Source organism: Pelobates fuscus, chromosome 12, assembly GCF_036172605.1.
Source record: "Pelobates fuscus isolate aPelFus1 chromosome 12, aPelFus1.pri, whole genome shotgun sequence".
Lineage (NCBI taxonomy): Eukaryota > Metazoa > Chordata > Amphibia > Anura > Pelobatidae > Pelobates > Pelobates fuscus.
The window spans coordinates 115,167,537-115,182,100 of NC_086328.1; the positions used below are offsets into that span (position 1 = coordinate 115,167,537).

The 14,564-nt window shown below is 42.9% G+C and overlaps 1 protein-coding gene, 1 long non-coding RNA gene and 1 pseudogene across 2 annotated transcripts in view; 1 reads left to right on the plus strand and 2 right to left on the minus strand.

The window, feature by feature from the left end:
* Positions 1–3,891, minus strand: part of LOC134579381 (uncharacterized) — a 38,711-nt gene extending 34,820 nt beyond the window's left edge. Inside the window, exon 1 of the long non-coding RNA XR_010086206.1 lies at positions 3,722–3,891. This is a non-coding gene — a long non-coding RNA (uncharacterized LOC134579381). The remainder of the gene's footprint in view (positions 1–3,721) is intronic.
* A 2,537-nt stretch (positions 3,892–6,428) lies between these two features.
* LOC134578549 (uncharacterized) lies at positions 6,429–7,207 on the minus strand (annotated as a pseudogene).
* Positions 7,208–12,726: 5,519 nt separating this feature from the next.
* On the plus strand, positions 12,727–14,338 carry C12H11orf96 (chromosome 12 C11orf96 homolog). Its single transcript, XM_063438757.1, has one exon. The coding sequence runs from the start codon at positions 13,137–13,139 to the stop codon at positions 13,500–13,502; it is 366 nt and encodes a 121-aa protein (XP_063294827.1). The 5' UTR covers positions 12,727–13,136; the 3' UTR covers positions 13,503–14,338.
* Positions 14,339–14,564: the final 226 nt, after the last annotated feature.

Here is a 14,564-nt window from a genome sequence, read left to right on the forward strand (position 1 = left end):
TTTGAGTGGAAGCAGAGAGGACAATGGCATGAAGAGTACCAGTCTGAGGTCTTACTCAATGGGTTAAGTTACCATCTTTGCAGAGCAGTGCTCATTTTTTTTGTTTTTTTAGTCCAGGGAAGTTTTCGTTGGAGCAATATTCTGATTTATGTCTCTGTTTTTTTCCCCCTTGGCTCAAACTTTGCTTCCCTGTTCCTCCATGAAAAATGATATCCTTTGTTGTATTGTGGAGTTTAAAGCTGCCAAAGACGTCACAAACCTGACGCTAGGGACACGTGGGGGCCTTTATGAAGCCAATGCTGTAAATTCAGCTTTATCTGCTTGTGCGGTAACACTGGGTAGACTAACCAAGAGCTTTATAATTCAATACAAAAGATTATTACTGATCAGCAGATGTGGTTTCTCATCCTTCTGTTTATATAGGATTTGCTGCTGTTAGAAACCTTTTATATCAACATGGCTCACTGATAACATCATGCAGAGGCAGCCACTATTATTCCTACTGTGGACTGCTGTGACATCATCGGTTAGAGGCAACCTCTGCCATTCCTACTGTGGATTATTGTGACATCATCAGGGAGTGGCAGCCTCTATTCTTCCAACTGTGGATGTTTGTGATATCATCAGAGACATTCAACCTCTGCCATTCTAAATGTGGACTGCTGTGACATCATCGGTTAGAGGCAACCTCTGCCATTCCTACTGTGGATTATTGTGACATCATCAGGGAGTGGCAGCCTCTATTCTTCCAACTGTGGATGGTTGTGATATCATCAGAGACATTCAACCTCTGCCATTCTAAATGTGGACTGCTGTGACATCATCAGGGATAGGCAGCCTCTGCCATTCCAACTATGGACTACTATGACATCATCGTGCAAAGGCAGTCTCTATTATTCCAGGTGGACTATTGTGACATCATCAGGGAGAGGCAGCCTCTATTATTCTAACTGTGGACTGCTGTGACATCATTAATGCAGATGCAGCTTCTGCCATTCCAACTACGGACTACTGTGACATCATCAGGGAGAGTCAGCCTCTATTGTAGTAACTGTGGACTGCTGTGACATCATTAATGCAGATGCAGCCTCTGCCATTCCAACTACGGACTACTGTGACATCATCAGGGAGAGGCAGCCTTTGCAATTTCAACTGTGGACTATTGTGACATCATCAGGGAGAGTCAGCCTCTATTATTCCAACTGTGGATGGCTGTGACATCATCAGTGAGAGGCAACCTCTGCCATTCCTGCTGTGGACTATTGTGACATCATCAGGGAGTGCTAGCCTCTATTCTGCCAACTGCGGATGGCTGTGACATCATCAGTGAGAGGCAACCTCTGCCGTTCTAACTGTGGATGGCTGTGACTTCATCAGGGAGTGGCAGCCTCTAACATTCCAACTTTGGATGGCTGTGACATCATCAGAGAAAGGCAGCCTCTCTCTTTCCAGGTGTGATCTGTTGTGACATCATCAGAAATAAGCATCCCCTGATGTTTTAGCTTATCAGTAACAATCAGATAAGAGGCAGGCTTTACCATTTCAGTGGAGGACTGCATCAACATTATACAGAGGACGTGGGGATTGCTATTCTATCTGTAGTCTTCATTGACGTCATTAGGAATACGTTTTGAATGTATTAATCATGCTGTGTAGATGGTGTAAGAAGTGGGATACTGCGGGAAACTAAGTTTAATAAAATCTTTTGATGCCCAGCTTTTGCCCTGGGAACAATTTACATATGAAACACAGGTCATTTTGTTCAATGCTGAAGGAAAACCAGCAAGGCTTTGATTTCTGGTGGTTGCAAATCAATATTCACAGTATTTCAGGAAAATAGTTACAGTGTAATCACATGAAACTTCTCTAACATACACGGCTTAAAGGAGGAAAATAGGCTTGTGAGATTCACATCCAAGAACTGAGAAAAGCAGAGAAACGTTGTTTAATGACAACAGGAGATTAAAGATCAAACCGAAGTTCATAATAGAAGTTTAACCCCTTAAGGACCAAACTTCTGGAATAAAAGGGAATCATGACATGTCACACACGTCATGTGTCCTTAACCCCTCAAGGACCAAACTTCTGGAATAAAAGGGAATTATGACATGTCACACATGTCATGTGTCCTTAAGGGGTTAAAGGAAATGAGAAACATATTTATAAGAAACAGAAGCATTCAACGTGAAATATGAGAGTGAGGTCAATCAGTTCTGTTGAGCTGAAATTAGTAGCTGCAATGTTAAGGCCAGGATAGAGGAAATGGAAAAATAGCAGAGTTGCGAAATATTTTCATCTTGCCTACTTTGGCCTAACTCTGTAACTCTATTGCCAAGCAGCCCACGTCAGCTCAATGTTTAATCAATAAAAGCTCATGTGTGTGACACTCGATTCAGCTTATAGTGCGAGGCAGACAGCAGAGGTGGAGAACTCACGGTCACACGTGATGTAGGAGTAAAGATAAGAAAAAACCCTGATCTATGACTCTGCAGACCAGGAGGAGATCTTTAGCAGTGACATGTTAAATTGGAACGTTTTAGAGGATTAGACCCAAGTAAACCAGCTCCAAAGTCACATTTTTATATTGAAATAGTGAAAAAGGTATTTTATATAGTTCATCCACAAATATTTATTAAATCAGTTGAAAATCTTATCCACAAATATTAGAGAGACAATTATGGCTTGATATCAATAGTTCATGAATAAATAGCAGACAAAGTTCAAAAATGTGTAATTAAAACTGACAGGGTTTGGTTTTTCTCTCTATTTTTAGAAAAAAAAAAAACTTGTTTAAACATTTTAACATCAATAATTCTAGGTTGCAAGTCCTGACCGCGAGCATTTTGTGCAAAATAAAAAAATAAAATAAGAAAAAGTTGCATTAATAATATACAGCGGAAAAGACTGTTATAATAAATACTTCTCACCAGAAAAAAAAAGTGCAGAATAATCAGCTAATATTTAGTAAATCTCTACCCATAATCACAAAGTTCTAATGAGGAAACAAGCAATTAAAACCATAAATATATACTCAATCGGAGTTCTATTAGAGTTACCTACACACACAGTATAAAACACAAGAAAACAAGTGAAAAATGGCGCTATTAATAATAGAAAAATTAGAACTAAAATAAATAATAATAAGTTTAAGCAGCACCTAAAAAGTGTATTAGCTCATTAGACACTACTGACACACAGTCAGAAGTAAGCCAGATGTGTCATATCTGCTATTAGATGATATATTGTTACTATTGTGTTTAACGGAAATATAGTCTTATTATTGCGCACAGAATGGTGTGTGGTATCAACAGAAGGTGTGACGTCACCGGAGCCATAAAGCAGCATCAAAGTCAAAAATAGTTATTCACTAGAGTGAGAATTGATGGAAATTGCAAGTGAACCTAAAGTTTAAGGCCAAAGTAGCCGAACTGGAGTCACACCTGACCGCATTTTTCCTGTCTGGAAATTTTGACCTTAAATTTGAAGTTCACTTTAAATTCACAATAATTCTCACAACTTTAGTGAATAATAATAGCCTGAAGCCACATGGGGATCTGTGAAAATGCCACTGGTGATTTTGTTATTTTTCGTCTAGGCTCTGCGACAAAGGGGTAAAAAAGTAAAAAATGTAGGAATGATGAAGCATACTGAGAAATCTAGAAACCAGTCATAGCTTCTTAACCCATCATCAGCACGTGTGTGACAAATGAAAAGTTCCTACCTGTATTTATTAACGCAGGAGTGCGGAACCTTGACAACCTTTGATTGTCATGATTTGAGTGTTCTCAAGCCAACTCGGCTTTTAATGAAGAGTTCAGGTTCCAAAATGGCATGATCAGTCAAGCAGAAACATCAGGCTTCAGAGCAATAAAATTCCTGCGGCAGAAATTGAACAACTTATTGAATGTAATAAAAACTTTGTTTACCAAGGGAAGAGCACAGAAAGAATAGGGGATGTGGATAATGTCGATGGTGGTCTCTGCTGGAATGTTGGCCCTTGGTGGGCTTTAGTTTACACCTGAAGAATGAAATACCGAGATTAATTGTTACATAGAATATTAATAATTAGTTTGTGGTCTTTATAGAACCCTGCATTCCCATGAATGCCATCAGGGTCCTTACACAGGCCATAAATGTGACATTTGACCTATTAATTTATCTGTTATTTAATTAGTATCATACCTACGATATGTTCAAAATATGGCATATTTGTTGCTATACAGAAGCAAAGAAGATCAAACTGAGTATTGTGATATAGAGTACAATATTATCTATCTGTGTTTTTGCCATTTAGAATCAATTTCAGCCTACATTTTGCAACTGGGTATTCAATTCAATTCACAATGCTGTTTCGTGAATAAACCCCTTTCCACACAACTAACAACTGAAATGTTGAAAAGTATGAACAATGTGCTTAAAGTTAATTTTCAGTGCTAGATAGATAGATAGATAGATCATTTAGTAAATAGAGTTAATTTCTGCTCTCTGAGATGGTAAATAGATTCACCAATAAGCAAAAGAAATACAGGAAATACAAATTAGAATAAAGTACAGATTGTGACAACAAAGTGAAATCAGGCACAGGGAGAAGAAACATTAAGGTAATAATCCACAGGGGGCACCTACCTACCATGTATGGTAATCAGTCTGTGCAAATAAGCAAGACCCGAACAGACAACATAAAAAAAAAAAAATATTAAAGGACCACTAACGTCATCCCGGCTATGTCATCTCAATGTAGTGTGATCCTTTAGTTTTAACCCAGCAATGTTAAACACTGCCATTTTAATGCTTTCCTATGTGGAAGCGTGAATGCGCACTTGGTGCTTGCTGCGCATCCCCATCAGGTTCCTAATGTTCCTTTAGAGTAGCATTGTGGAGAAAGTGATGCCTCTTCTAGGACGTTGCTGGAGGAGGAGATGTAGGCAATGCCAAGGGAGCCTCGGAGCTGGAAAAAAGGTGAGTGAAACATTTAATTTTTTAAATTTTTATAACAAATAAGTGCGGGAAACAATGTTTTACAGGGTATAAGGACATTACAGATCTGTATTCCTAACGCTGTAGTGTTCCTTTAAAGCTTTAGCTATAAACTGCTTGTAGCCACGGATCAGCAAACCATAGGGTCGTCTATAGCAGGTGTTTGCACAATTTGCAATTCAAAATTGGTTATATGAGAGATTGCATCTAAAAAACAAAATAGTAAACAATAGTAATTTTTCTAGTTAAATACTTCTTACAATAATTCTTAAAATAAAATCTAGACATGTTTGTCCGTGGGTGTTCAATACTGTGGAGAAAAAAAAAAACTACCTAAAATATTTCCAGCCTCAAATCCGTTGCTTCATTGTGACTGTTGGATGGAATCCATGCCAATGCAATGATTCTGGCCTATATCAGGCGCTTGGCAGACCAACGTGGCAGACATAAGATCGGTTTGTTGTGAAATTCTCATGATGATGTAGGAGGGATACATTTTTCTTAACCCTTTAGTTGCCAAGCAGGAGTTAGCAAAACAGCCCAAACAAACAGCAGACAGACCTTTGTTGTTGTTTAGTCGTACAGTCGTGTCCGACTCTTCGTGACCATATGGACCATAGCACGCCAGGTACATTTGTTAGTCACTGCCTCTCTGAGCTCAAACAACTTCATGTTCGTGGCTTCAGTGACTTAATCTATCCATCTCCGTCTCTGTTGTCCCCTTCTTCGTGTGCCTTCAATCTTTCACAATATCAGAGTCTTCTCTAGAGAATCCTGCCTTCTCATTATATGGCCAAAATATTTGAGCTTCAGCCTCATGATCATAGCTTCCAGTGAACAGTTTGTCTTGATTTCCTGTACTATGGTTTTATTGGATCGTCTTGCAATCCAAAGGATTTGAAGCCGTTTTTGCCAACACCACAGTTCAAAGGCATCAATTCTACGACGCTCAGCCTTCTTTATAGTTCAGCTTTTACATCCGTATGTTACTACTGCAAATACCATAGTTCTGACTATGCGGACCTTTGTTGATAGTGTAATATCTTTAGTTTTTACCAGCTAGTCCAAGCTTGCCATACCTATCCTCCCCAGAAGCAAACGTCATTTAATTTCATGATTACAGTCACCATCTGAAGAGATCTTGGATCCCAGGAAAATAAAATCTGTCACTGCCTCCACTTCTTCCCCATCTATTTGTCAGGAACTAAGATTGCTGTTTGCCACGATCTTAGTCTTTTTAATGTTAAGCAGCAAACCAGCTTGTGCACTCTCTTCTTTTACCCTCATCAACATCTCCTTTAGTTCTTCCTCACTTTCAGCCATCGGAGTAGTATCATCTGCGTATCTGAGGTTGTGGATATTTCTTCCAGCAATATTGATTCCAGTTTTGGATTCATCCAGCCCAGCCCAGACTATATACAACCTTGTCGCACTCCTTTCCCGATCTTGAACTATTCTGCTGTCCCATGTTCGGTTCTGACTGTGGCTTCTTGGTCCACATACAGATTCCTCAGGAGGCGGATGAGATGATCTGGTATTCCCATCTCTTTAAGAACTTGCCACATGTTGTTGTGATCCACAACGTCAAAGGCGTTAGAATGGTCTATGAAGCAGAAGTAAATGTTTTTCTGGAACTCTCTGGCTTTCTCTATTATCCATCGTACATTGGCAATTCTCTTTCTCGTCCTCTGCAGAACCCAGCTTGTACATCTGGTTATTCCCGGTCCATATATTGTTTGAGTCAAGCTTGTAGGATCTTCTTAAGCATTACCTTGCTGGCATGTGAAATTAGTGCAATTGTTCGATAATTGGAGCACTCTTTGGCATTGCCTTTTTTTGGGATTGGGATGTAGACTGACCTTTTCCAGTCTTTTGGCCACTGTTGAATTTTCCAAATTTGTTGGCATAAGGCAAGATGAAATTTCACAGCATCAACTTGCAGAATTTTGAATAGTTCAATTGCGATTTTATCAACTCCTGCAGCTTTGTTATCTGCAAGGCATCCTAGGGCCCATCTCACTTCGCTCTCCAAGATTTCTGGTTTTATCTCATTGGACCAACTATTGTGGTCATCACTGTTGTTAAGATCCTTCCTGTATAGATCTTCAGTGTATTCCTGCCAACTCTTCTTTAGACAGACCTTTAGGAGTTCCCAATCATCTGGCAAAGTATGAAGCCCATATGGTCCTTGGATTGTGGGTCCAATTATAGGATTACCCCTCCACCCCATCTATGCTGTAAACAAACCAATCAAAAACAGTGCAACCAGAGACCTTTGTTACAAGATGGATAGTTTGACACAGGACAGCTCAAAATACATTGGCCACAACATACAGGGTTATTCTGTAACTCTAAATTGTTGTAAATTCAAATACAAATGGCAAAAATAAGGAGAACTCTGAAACTCTACTATAGTTAAACCTCGTCTATTTCAGCCATGATTCTGCCATTCAGAATATAATTTGCGATATTTCGTAAATAACCGTGGCAGATTTCACCAAGGATAAATCTGACTGCCATTCTGGGGTCAAGAGTGAATTTTTTTTTCCTAGTTTGTTGCAAAATTGGAACTGCTTCAAACTGGGGTTTTCTCTTGCCTTCTTTTGGATCAACAGCAAAAAAACACATGTCCCTTTTCAGCCTATGTAACTATGAAAAATAAAATAGGTTCTTACTTCTCAAATGCATTGGTTCTTCTCATAGAGAGCATTTGATTGGATGAGCTCGGCGTTTTTTGGCGCATGTACTTTTCGTCCAAAATGCTTTCCTATATGAAACACTGGATTGCACTCAAAGCCAGTAGATGTTATAATGCTTGTTGACAAACACGTTGGTAGATTAGGTGGCAAAATTGTCAGTGCCTTTGCGCTGGAAACCGGGTAAGTAAAAAATATTGACTTTACATTTTTAAAGGAAAAGGGTGGTAGTTAGAGGTCAAGATTATTTTCGTGACTATAGGTTCTCTTTAAACTTCAAATAGTAGCTGTATTTAGAGTTGTAGTTAGAGTTGAGTCAGATCGTGATATTGGCCTGGATTTAATATTTGTGGACAAATGTTTAAAATAATTTTTTCTAAATATTAAAATATTTTTGAAAATCTCATAAGATATCAATTTGAGAAAAAAAAATAGATCAATATCTCTAAATATTTTTTTAAAACATTAAATATTTTTAAAACCTTATACAAAAAATATGAATTGTAGCAAATTAAAATCAGAATGGATAATAGACTTGTGCATTTGGTATCAGCCAATTGGCTCTCTGGACGAATTCCATTCCATTTGGAGAAAAACCCGACAAAAGGACTAGAGCGATGGCCGAACATTCAGGGTTCATAGTTTCAACCACAGCACCAAAAAAAATTTTGGTTTTATTCACAAATCAAGTTAGAAGTGACCAATTTTTTTTACCACTCCTCCTCTTTTTCCTCTTTTGTTTGTCTCATTCTCCACTTCCCCAGTCCCTCTGTGTGTCTCTTGTTAGTCTTTATCAGCTCCTCCGTGTGCCTCCTGTTCCCTTTCCCCAGCCCCTCTGTCTCTTTCTCCCCACACCCCTCCATGACTTTTTTCTCCCCAGCCCCTCCATTTGTCTAATTACCCCCCAGCCCTCCATGTGTCTCATTCCACCCTCTTCAGTTTTCCATGTGTCTCATTACCCCCTAGCCCTCCATGTGTCATTACACCCCCTCCAGCCTCACATGTGTATTATTACCCCCCCACCCCTCCATGTTTTTCAATCCATTCCCCCAGCCATCCATGTGTCTCAATCCATCCCCCCAGCTCCCATGTGTCTCATTACCCCCCAGACCCCATGTGTCTTATTAGCTCCCTCAGCTCCTCCATAGGTCCCTATAGCCCCCCTCACTGTCATCCACATGTCCCTATAGCTCCCCTCCCAGCCCTCCATGTGTCTCATTATCCCCCTCAGCCCCTCCCCCAATATGTCTCATTAGCCCCCCCAGCCCTCCATGTGTCTCATTGGCCCCATGTGCCTCATTAGCACCCCCAGTCTTCCATGTGTCTCATTTGCCCTCCCAGCCTTCCATGTGTCTCATTAGCCCCGCCAGTTGTCCATGTGTCTCATTTGCTCCCCTGGCCCTCCATTTTTTTTTTTTTTTTTAAATTCTTTAATTTTGGTGCATGTTGCGTGACACATAACACAACCATCGTAGGTGCCACTGGTCATAGAATAACAGTTAAACATCTGATATGGCATACAGTATATTTGCACATTTTTAAGGTGGTGGTCTGTGAGGTTATAACGGGGTGACCCAAGTGTTCGTATTTTACCTCCAAGTCAGTGTAGATCTATTGTGAGCTCGGGGTGAGACTTTTCTGTGGTCGTTCGTTGTATTTGTCCGAGTTATGTCATGGAGGTACTGATCCATTACGTTGTCTTATGTTACAGCTGTACGAGCTGTCTGTCCTGGGAGCAAGTAATGAGTCGCATGTCGTTGGCTAAGGTAGTGTGGGGTTGTCAGGTGCCACGTGGGTTATGTCGAGTGTTACGGGCGTCTAGAGGTCATGTGGTATACTTTGTGTGCCCCTTTGATTTCTACCCCTTTACCCTGGAGCGTAAGGGGGGGGGAGGGGGGATGCGGTGATGAGTGTGGAATCAGAGGGCGCATTCTGTGCCTGCCCTGTACGTTGGAATTTTAGGGCGTTTAAGGTTATGTCCCCTCTCTTGTGCGTTTGTGTGAGTAAGTCGTATCAGTAAATGTGCTATTTTACCGTACGTGTGACAGATTAATACATAAATGAGAAAAGAAAAGACATATAAGAAATATCCTAAAATGGAAATGAAGAGGTATTGAAATCATGCGTATCAATAGTAATGAAAGGCGGCCTTGTAAGGCCCATTAGTCCCAGCAATAGCTGTAGGTTTCTCTCTCTCTTTTCTCCCGTCTTTCGTTCCCCTTGGGGGGGCATACAGTCGTTAATGTCCCTTCAAGTGGTGGGGTCCCTGTTCCTTCTTGGTTCAGGTGTGGCTGCCTTGGGTTGGGAGCGAGGTGTTCCCAGCGCGCGGCTTCCGTCTGTGGGTAGGCCCAGTGTTGTTAGCAGAGCTGGTGTATCTGTCGGGGCTGTGGCTTTATAGGATTGTCCGTCCTTCATGACCCACAGGGTGTTTGGGGTTGCCCATCTGTACGTTAGGTTTTCCGCTTGCAGTGCCCTTGTGAGAGGTTGCATGCTCTTCCGCCACAGCAGGGTGGCTCTGCTTAAGTCCTGGAAGAAGGATATATGGCTATTTTCAAAGTTGTACGGAGTTTTCCCCTTTAGCGCTGCTGTTAATCCTAGTTTGTCGGACACTGTTTGGCATCTGAGGATTATGTCTCTTGGTACTGCGGCAGGGGCCCTGGGGGATTTGGCTATTCTGTATACCCCGTCAAACGTAAAGCACTTAGCTTGTTTCGCCGGCAGAAGGGATGCCACCAGCCGTCTCACGTAGTGTGGTAATTCCTCCAGAGGGATAGTTTCTGGAACTCCCCTGATCTTTATATTTTTTCTTCTGCCTCTGTCATCTAGGGTGCTCACTTGTCTGTTGGTGTCAAGTTGGGCCTTTTGTAGTTGAAGCACTGTGTCGCTTAGTGTCTGGAATTCCTGTTTCAGGGTTAGTACCTCAGTTTCTGTGGCGTTTGTGCGTACAGTGACAGCCTGCACCTCAGTGGATAATGTTGCCAGATCAGCTTCCCACATTTTCTTGAGGTTAGACTGGAGGCTTATAAGCATCTCCTGTATGTCCTGTTTTGTGGCAGGGGTCATAAGTCCTGATGTGCTGGCTGTGTCGTGGGTGGCCCTGTGTGAGCTCTGGGGTAAGTACTCACTGTCAGATTGTTGAGGTATCAGGTCCCTCGTGGGAGAGGGCTCCCTTGAGTCTCGTGCTGGTGTTGGGGCCGTCCACATCTGGCCTATGTCGCGCTGCGTTTTAGCAGCGGTCGCTGGAGGTTTTTGGGATCTTCTCCCCATATCTCTGCTTGTCTGGGAGGGTGGCAACGGGTCTATCAGGTCCGGGTCCCCCCAGAGAAAGTGCTCCACTGCGGTCGCGTGCGTCCTGCCGGCCGCGCGGTAGGCCCCAAAGCCCCGGTTGCGGTATTTTTTGCCCGGTGTTGAAAAGAAAGGCATCGTCCGTTCCCGGTCGGTGCCCTGAGTGCAGCTCTGGTGCCAGGTAAGTCGTGGCTATTAGGATTCCGGCGATATTTAGCCCTAATGAGTGGTGCACACAGGAGCTGTACAAAATGGCGACCGCTCCTGTGCGCTGCTTGGCTCCGCCCCCCTGGCCCTCCATGTGTCTCATTCTTCCCCCCTCCGCCCCCCCATTATCCCATTAGCCTCTTCCCAGCCCTGTATTTGTCTCACTAGCCCTACCATATGTCTCAGTAGCCCCTCCATGTGTCTCAGTAGCCCGCCATGTGTCTTTATACCCCTCCCAGCCCTCCATGGGTTCCATTAGCACCCCCCAAGCCCTGTATGTCTCATTGTCCCATGTGTCTCAGTAGCCCCCCTATGTGTCCCATTAGCCACTCAGCCCTTCATGTGTCCCTATACCCCCCAGCCCTTCATGTGACTCTATACCCCCCAGTCCTTCATGTGTCCCTATAGCCCCCCTCCATGTGTCTCTATAGCCCCCCAGCTCTCCCTGTACCTTGCTGTAGCGTGGCCGAGCAGGCAGACTGTGGTGGAGAAGCTCCTGCTAACTGTATCCGGTCTGACATGAAGCAGTTCTATGCTCTCTGCAAGCACTTCCTTTCAGACCGGGTAGGGGAACAGAAGCTCCTCTACCGCGGTCTGCCTGCTCGGCCACGCTACATTCTGTGACCAGCAGGAGGGGAGTGAATACCCTCCCGCCGGTAACCCTGTAATTGCGCTGTGCGGCCCACGGGCCCGTGCACACTAGGCGGCCCCGCACTGGCCAATAGTATGCTGGCCCACCAGAACATTTCTCGGTATCCCTGTGGGTCAGTCCAGCCCTGTTTGCAGTACACCGATTGGCCCATTTGTAACGCCCTTTTTGGTTTGTCCAAGTGTATTTCATAACATTTTATGATGAACGATGTTCAACTGAGCAGAACCATCACGGACGTTTCAAACTAAATTTCCATTTCGGGAAAAAATTATTCAGCCGGACCAAACTATCACACCGTGCACAAGCCTAACGGCTAAATTAAGGCCAAAAATAGTGGATTTAGAGACTAATTCGCCATTTGGATTGTTATTTGCTACAGCTCAGAGTTTAGTGAATACGTTTAGAGAGTTTATACCTTCCACGGTAGCTACAATGATCGGCTGATGCCAGGCCCCCTAAGACACCAGGTCCCCTATTATACCAGGTCCCCTTAGACACCAGGTCCCCTATGACAAAGCTTCCCTTCCCAAATCACATCATTGGATGAGGATGCAGAGGTACAAAGCTACAATGAATGGAAGGAGCCAGCAAGTGCCCAGTACCCAAGGGAAAGGCAATGGATACAGCCAGCTTCCATGGTCCACCTTTGGGATACATTATAAAACTATGTGTTGGGTTCACTCTTCTGGTACCCAGTGGGTTAATGTCTAGTGATCAAAGTCAGTGGGACTGGATATCCCTGTAGTTTGTACTGGCAATAGAAGGGTTAATGAAATGTGCTTTAAAACGTCAGACTCTGCAGCCTGCAAACTCCCAGCCTTTACATGGTGTTTGCTGTCATCACAGCTGCTGTGTGTGGGAGGAGGCACTGTTATAAAGCAGGGAGGTAGGCACAAGGAAGCAGCACATCCACTGAGACAGGGACAGGAGACTGACTCCCAGCTAGACCCAGGGCTTGCAGTCTGTGGGGTCTTGGATACAGAGAGGGGGTGCCTGAATGCCTTGCTGGACCAAGAGGTCTCAGGACACAATAAATGACAATTTCACTAAAGGTGGCACTGGAACCATTTAACCCTTGCTGTACTGGAGACAGACCTATATTCTCATTTCCACCTCTACTCTTGATGACCACTGCCTTCTACCAGCTTACGGCGGGGTGTCCTCTGTAACTGGGGGTACAAGGTGCATGGTATTAACTGTGGCAGACCTAGAGCATCCTTTCTGTGCCAAATAGCTTGTGATTCGCCGTTTGAATTTGGCTGATCTCAGCTGCAGGGCATCCAGTTTTAAACAGCAAAAAGGTGTCTTGTTCTCTGGTCATGTCGGCTAAGCAAGCAGAGTCCTTGGGCATCTGTGCCACATACCAAGCAGTCATGCCGCACTTCAGCGGGGCTACGGAAGAGTACCCACAGCCCATCCAAGCCCGGCCGTTGAGGGGCAAAGGCAAGTTGAGGAGGCCCCGGCAGACTAGGTTTAAGACTCAGCCAGTCACCTTTGATGAAATTCAGGAGGTGGAGGAGGAAGGAGCATCCCCCACAGAGGAGGAGAAGGCCAGGAAGTCTTTCTTGCAGTCCCTGGAGTCTCTGAGAAGAAGCTCTTACACCATGAATCTACAGAAAGACAAACTCAATAGCTGCAAACTTAGGCACAGCCTGGACTCCAGCGATTCCGATTCTGCTTTATGACTATCCAAGAACAGCCCCTCGATGTAACACTGGCCTTCTTCGTTCTAAGGCATGCAAAGGGTTCATGGTCTCCTCTACAGCTGGGAGCAGACCATCTTTGAGTATTTTGACATTGGGACCAGGTGGCTTTGCAGAAGGTATTGCAAAAGCCAGGCATGTACTGATAGCTGCTGTATGACAGTTGAGTAATCGATGAACCATTTTGCTACAAGGGACAGTAGTTTATTATGTTGCAAACATAATCTCTTGTTCATATTGGTAGAGGATGCCAAACTGCAAGTGTTGCCATCATCTCCATCACCATCAGACTCTTAGGAGTCAATCCTGGGACATTAGGACCCATGAATTCAATATCCTACAATGCAGTAAGTTTATCACTTGTTGCTTTTTATCTTGCAGAGGAACAATACCATTGCTCTCCAGCACTCAAAGAGTTAACTGTACCCAATAGGAATTGCACTGCAAATCGAACATAAAAGGGTAAAATGTGTGTGTTTGTTTTTTGTAAAGGCCTCTAATGTCAGGGTCCACATTTGGCCCTTGGGACTGGCTGCTGATCGAATCTGGATCTCTTCAAGCAGGTCATTTAAAGGCTGATCTGGCAAATGATATTATTGACCTATTCCGTGCTGAATTTAAGTTTGTAAGAAAAGGTTGAAAGGCTTAAGCTTATTTTTGTACAGGGGAAAAAAAAAAAATAACGAATTGGGCATATAAATATTTATTTTTTCACCTGCACTGCTATCTGCATATTATTTTTTTTCATAAATATATATATATTTGTATAAAGATCTTTCCATTAAAAACTACTTTAAATAAACACCTTTGCAACATTGTGTTCAGAGAGTGCTGTTTTTATGGCTAGATATTAGGGCAGGGTTTAGAACGGTGAAACTTTCTGATGATTAACGCCCATAGGGTACTTTTTTATTTAAAATTCAATCGTTTTTATTTTTTTATATAGACTTAAATGGATAAACTGCAACATTTTTTGTAGAATGTCTTTTATTTTTTTTCTATTTTGGCCTCCAGGTTGAAATTCACTTTGAATTTCTAACAATT

What these genes read in the sequence shown, in the direction of transcription:
- C12H11orf96 (XM_063438757.1), top strand. Translation starts at nt 13,137, where the DNA reads ATGTCGGCTAAGCAAGCAGAGTCCTTGGGCATCTGTGCCACATACCAA.